The sequence below is a fragment of the Myotis daubentonii genome, chromosome 17 (genome assembly GCF_963259705.1).
Source record: "Myotis daubentonii chromosome 17, mMyoDau2.1, whole genome shotgun sequence".
Classification (NCBI taxonomy): Eukaryota; Metazoa; Chordata; class Mammalia; order Chiroptera; family Vespertilionidae; genus Myotis; species Myotis daubentonii.
In genome coordinates, this window is record NC_081856.1 from 51,088,130 (window position 1) to 51,094,129 (window position 6,000).

Here is a 6,000-nt window from a genome sequence, read left to right on the forward strand (position 1 = left end):
CTCCGTGGTGCACAGAGGGACGTAATGCCATGAGGCTGCCCTGAGTGCAAATGCTGCCTCACTGCCTGTGTGACCTTGGGGAATAGCTCTGTGACCTTGGGGTACCCTGTGTTCTTGGGGAGTGCCTCTGTGACCTTGGGAACTATCCTGTGACCTTTCCTCCCTGTGGCTCATGTCTGTGCTGTGAGGAGGGTTGATGTGAGTCAACATAACTAACTCAAATTTCATAGTAAAGTGATACCTCTTTCCACGTCTTATGATTATATGACGTGTTTGGGGTGCACCCAGGCCCACCCCGTAAGGGGGAGGGGTGCTGAAGCTGGAGACTATGCAGGCTTTGCCTGTCCCCTGAGGACATGAGCAGTGATTGGTGAGCAGTGATTGGTGTGATCGATGGGGAGGCGATCAGCAGTAAGACGATGGTGTGAGGGAGGGCAAGACTGGCAGTGGGGCGGCCCGTCTGGGTCTCAGGAACTGGAGTGTCAGGAAGAGCAGTGAAATTGATGAGGCCGGATCTGGATGGCGAAGAAAGGGCGGTTCCCAGAGGGGCTGAGGAGGCGGAGTGACCAACGTGGGGCTGGGGGAGGTAAGGGTGCCCAGGGACAAGGCCCGGTGGGTGAGGGGAAGCAGGATTCAGGCAGAAGTCAGGAAGAAAGTGTTGATGTCACTGCAATGGTTTGGGCTCCTGTACCGCTTTGAGGACGTCCACCCTGGTATGTAAGTCAGGCTCAGACCTCCACAGTTTGGAAAAGATAGTGACTCAAATGCAGCAGGAACCCAGCAGCTTGGCCCAGAGACTAGGCGAGGGGCCGTATTCAGCAAGTTCTCCCACCCCCACACAGCAACTCATTTATCCCTGATCACCAGCCTAGAGAGAGCATCTGGTGACATCCCCGTTTTACAGATGAGGAAACTGAGGCCCAGAGAGGAAGAGTGTTTTGCCCCAAGTCACAGAGCTGTTCAGTGGAGGAGCTGGCATGCACCCAGGGAACCTGCTGCTTAACTAAGCACGTCTCCTTTCTGACATAGGCTCAGGGCCAGGGACCAGCCACAGGGCCTGGACGGCGTGTCCTCACTGAATCTGGGATCTAGTTTGAACCTATTTTCAAAGTAGCCACAGAGAGAAGAGCCCGAGTGGCTATTGTGTGAGCTACACTGGACTGCGTTCAGGGTCTTGTTAGACAAGAAATACACAGCAAAAAGGCTTCCTTCAGGTCAGCGATAACTGTTAGAAATATAATGAAAAAAAATCCCATTCCATCCTTAATGACATCGAAATTAAACACACAGATTTTTACATTCTTTCTCATATTAATGCTTCCAATTCATGTCCCAAAGGAGCATTCTTGAAACTCAACAAAAGTGGGATTGAATGTCATCTGATAAATAAATAGCCAAAAATAACCAAGAAATATTTTGAAAAGAAAAAGAATGTGTGCCCAGGGCCGGCATGACTCAGGGGTTGAGCGTCGACCCAGGAACCAGAAGGTCAGGGTTCGATTCTCGGTCTGAGCACTTGCCCAGGTTGTGGACTCCATCCCCAGTAGGGGGCATGCAGGAGGCAGCCAATCAGTGTTTCTCTCTCTCCCTTCCTCTCTCTGAAATCAATAAAAACATATTTTTAATAAGTAAAAAAAGAAAAATAATATGGGAAGACTTGTTCTTTAAAGTCATTATATTATAAAGTGACGACAGCGTAAGCAGTGTGTGTGAACAGAAGCAGAAATAACAAAATGAATGAAAAAGAGTAGCGCCACCAAACAGAAGTCATGTCCATAGAAGTACTGAGTGTATAAGAAATACACATTTCCAATTCAAGAGGAGACTTAAAAAAAAAAAGTGATGCTGGCATCGCAATTTATAAAATACGTCTAAAGCTGATGAACAAACAACAGATCCTGCTTTTGGGCAGGTGTACCCTTGGGGTGAGCCCTGAAGCTGTCACTACCTCATTCACCAGAGAGAAGATCTCTCATTGTAAAGCCTGGTTTTTAAACCCAGAGAAGTTGGGCACAAGCCCTGGCATCGCCATGAATCAGCCAGGTCCTCTGAGAGTGGCACTGGGTCGGTTTCCTCATGTATATAAGCTGCGCACAGTGGCTGTGCCCGCAGCACGGGTGAGAGAGGATGCCACGTGCAATGGTGTTGCTGGGCTCTTGGCAAACAGTAAGCTTGTGAAATGCTACTGAGATGCGCGGCTCCATCGTCTCACCGTTTGTTTATATTCATGAAGAAACTGTTCTGGGTGCTCGTGAGATGCCCGGACCCCAGATGTTGGATTCCGGTGACAGCAATCACTCATCCCCAGGGGTTCCTGCCGGTAGGAGGCTGGGGGTGGAGGAGGCCCTGGGATGGCGCCCGCTGAGCTGGCTCCCACTTGGGAGATGAAATTCACCCCTCAGTTACCGCGCTTTCCCCACACATCAATCTGAACGCGGAGTGCGGCCCAGGCCTCTGTTTTGAGACCATAATTGGCACGTTGGGTCCTCGAGCCCCATCATCACTGTCCTCTGAAATTGCAGTGCACGCGTCACCTAAAAATAGGCAGCTCAGTCTGGTCATGTTGCAGAAATGCCACATGTCCTGACCGTGAAAATAGCAACGGGCTAAGGATGCTTGAAAAGCGCAGCGTCTCTCGCCGGGCAGCCAGGGCCAAGCCCACAGAGACGGGCCCCTGGTGCTGAAGAAGCCCCGAGTGAGCCCTGCTGGCCCGGCGGCCCTGGCGCTCGGAGCTGCCCCGCCCGGAGGCAAGGGGGCTGGGCCTTGTGTTCCCACAGGGACTGGTTTTGGACACAGGCTGATCCTGGGAGGGGAGGCAGCTTCTCAGACAAAGGCACTTCCTGGGGAGGGTCAGCTGGGAGCCCTGGCCACCAACTTCCCAACAGTTGGGGAAACGAGAGCCTAGGTCCCCCCACAAAGGCGTCTTGGGCAGCACCCCGGGGTGTCCACTATGGGCGGGACGGTCTTCTCTCCCTCCCTCCCTCCGAGGGCTGAGGGAGGGTTGAGGGGTACCGTGTCGGTGTAGACCTCCCCACAGTGCCACATGGGCTGTGGTTATCTTTGTTACCTGGCGTCATGCTAATTACTGCATTCTAACACAGCATGATGGTGCTGGTTTTGTCTTCTCGACTCCTCCCCCATTCTACTGTGACCTGCTTTAAAGAAACAGCCATGCTTTTGTTTGTCTTGTTTGTGTGTGTATGTGTTGTTGTTGTTGGTTTTTACCTTTGCATTCCTGGGCCTGAGCACAGAACTTGGCCCATAAAAACTTTCCGTAAGTGAGCCCGGCCAGCGTGGCTCAGTGGCTGAGTGTTGACCTATGAACCAGGAGGTCATGGTTCGATTCCCTGTTGGGGCACATGTCCCGGTTGCAGGCTCGATCTCCAGTGTGGGGCGTGCAGGAGGCAGCCGGTCCATGATTCTCTCTCATCATTGATGTTTGTCTCTCTCTCTCCCTCTCCCTTCCTCTCGGACATCAATAAAAATATGTTAGAACAACTTTTAGTAAGTGGTTGTAGAGTGGAGAGGTGGGTAAAGGAAGGGATCACACTGTAACAAAGACCGAGAAGGGGCCGGGGCTGCCCTTTGGGGACGCCAGGTGGCACGCTGCTCTCTTCGTGCCCAGGTGAAACTGTGTGGCCGACACCCCTGCTTTCTCTCCTAGTGGCTCTGGACGCGTGGCAGACCCTGGGCCTCTCCGCAGCAGTGGTAGACCCGTCCATCAGGAGCTTCGAAGTCGCCCACATCAGCACGGCTGCCGCCGGCGACTTCTCTGCTGCCCGAGACCTCTGTTTGCTGGGTAAGAGTCCCCCCCCCCCCACATTAGTGGGGTTGATTGGAACAGGGCTTCACACAAGTGCTGCTCAAGGTTCTGACCTCAGAAACACATAGGAGACCCAGGATACCACGGGGTGCCTGGCAGGGAGGGACTGACCGGGAGGGAAGACCTGGGTGGGCTCCCCTCTGCAGGATGCTCATTTCTCTGCAGTCAGCCATGGTCAAGGTCGCCGTGGGATATGCCACACAGAACGTGAGTGGCATTGAGCAGGTTGGAGGAGGACAGAGGGATGACCTAGGGGCTAGTCTGGGGCAGAGGAGGCGAGTGGAAGCTGTGACAGCTATTCTGAGGAGAGCAGGGGTCATCATGCTGAGGAGGAAATATACTTATTCTAGCCAAGCTGATGGGGCAAAACTAAGACTATGCTTAAAACTCAAATTCTAAGAGACAGTTTTCAGTGCAATGTAAAGGCCTTTCTGATAGACAAACTGTCCACAGTGAGCACCTCATGGAGAGGTGTAACCGGGCCATCAGTGGGTCCGGCTGCCTGTCACTACTTGAGCCAATTCAGCAGAGACAGGGTTGCACATACATGAGCATTTATTCCAGTCCTGCCGGCAGCATGGGAGAGCAGCGGGTCATCCACAGAAATCTGCTCCGCACCCCCACAAGCCAGCTGCTTATATTGCGTAGAAGGACAAAGGTTACATGAGGAAGTAGGCAAAGGGCGTGCCAAATGGGCAGTTAACAGGTAAGCAGAGGCCTGGGGGTCCTCAAAGGGCTGGAGCTCTGGTTTCTGCAACAAGGTTGTTACTCTGTCTGTGATCACAGGCAGCTCCCGATGGGGAGGGTGGGCTGCATTTCCGGCTGAGTGCCCAGGTCCTGTGTGTGTAACTCCCAGGCAGGTTAGGATGCGCCTTCTGTAATCAGAAGAAAACAGTCACGGTGAACGGAGCAGGAGTAGCATTCCTTACAGTTCTAGCTGGCCCCCACCATTCTATTTCTGCCCCTGCCATCAGAGGCATAAGCAAGGTGACCATTCTATAGGCGTGTTCTGTAGAGACTAGCTCCTTTAAGAGCCTGTGATTGGGCAATGCTCACACTCCTCCTGTTCTGAAAGTCCATGAGCCTCCTCTGCCCACAAGGTTGGCTGGCGATGTGCACATCTTACAGACAGGGCTGCATGCACAGAGGTGCAGGTTGCTCACTGCACAACTCGGGGGGTGTCTCAGCCCAGAGACCTGGTATAAATAGGCCTTAGGCCACGCACAGCTGCCCAAGCGAACAACGCAGCCCTCTCTCCAGAGCCATCCTTAGGACCGAAATGCCCGCTGCCCGTGGGAAGTGTCTGCTATAGGAAGCGGCACACCTGGGAGGTGACAGAACCCCTAGTGGAACATGGCAGGGTGGTGGGGAGGGGGAGGCAGGCGGGGCTGAAGAAGGAGGCAGAGGCTGGGGTATAGAGAACCTTATTTGGTAAAATTTCATCCTGAGGCCAGTGGAGAGCCAGGGAATATCTTAAATACGTAGGTGAATGACAAGAGCACGTTTGTGAATAAATAACCGGAAAGCTGACTGTTGGGAGGAAGGTAGATGGATGGGAGAGTTGGGTTCCCCCCCACCAGCATTTCATTCCCGCCCCCTGCAGCAGTGCTGAGGATATATAGGAATTGCTTAAATGAGTGAGCGAGTGGTGGCAATGAGTGATGGATGGATTGCATATGTGGGTGGATGGATGGGTGGACGAAATGCATGGATAGATGGGTTAATGGATATATGGGTACAATGATGCATGGATAGATTAATGGATGGATGGATGGATGGATGGATGGATGTATTTATGGGTAGATGAATGGATGAATGCATTTATGCATGGATGGGTGGCTGCATTGATGCGGGACGGATGGATGAATGAGTGTATGTATGGATAGATGCATGGGTAGATGGATGCAGAGCTGGATGGGAACAGGAAGGATGGAGGCACAGTTAAATGGATACAGGATGGATGGATGCATGGATGAATGGTTGCACGGATGCCGGGATGGACGAATGCATGGGCACATGATTGCATGGCATCCCTGAGGCCCAAGCCTCACCCTTCTCCCTCTACTCCTCAGAGTGTTCCCGTCACCAAGCCTGCCAGGTCACCACTCTGCAGACCCGCCCTGGTGCTCTGAGGTGTGTGTTCTACCCTGACACCCAGCTCTGCACACACAGCCTGC

The 6,000-nt window shown here is 53.0% G+C and overlaps 1 protein-coding gene across 1 annotated transcript in view; it reads left to right on the top strand.

Moving 5' to 3' along the window:
- Positions 1–6,000, top strand: part of TG (thyroglobulin) — a 153,734-nt gene that overhangs the window by 73,555 nt on the left and 74,179 nt on the right. Inside the window, exons 36-37 of the mRNA XM_059672358.1 lie at positions 3,665–3,799; positions 5,896–6,000. The exon at positions 5,896–6,000 is cut by the window's right edge and continues 60 nt beyond it. Of these exons, the coding sequence (XP_059528341.1) occupies positions 3,665–3,799; positions 5,896–6,000 (240 nt within the window). The remainder of the gene's footprint in view (positions 1–3,664; positions 3,800–5,895) is intronic.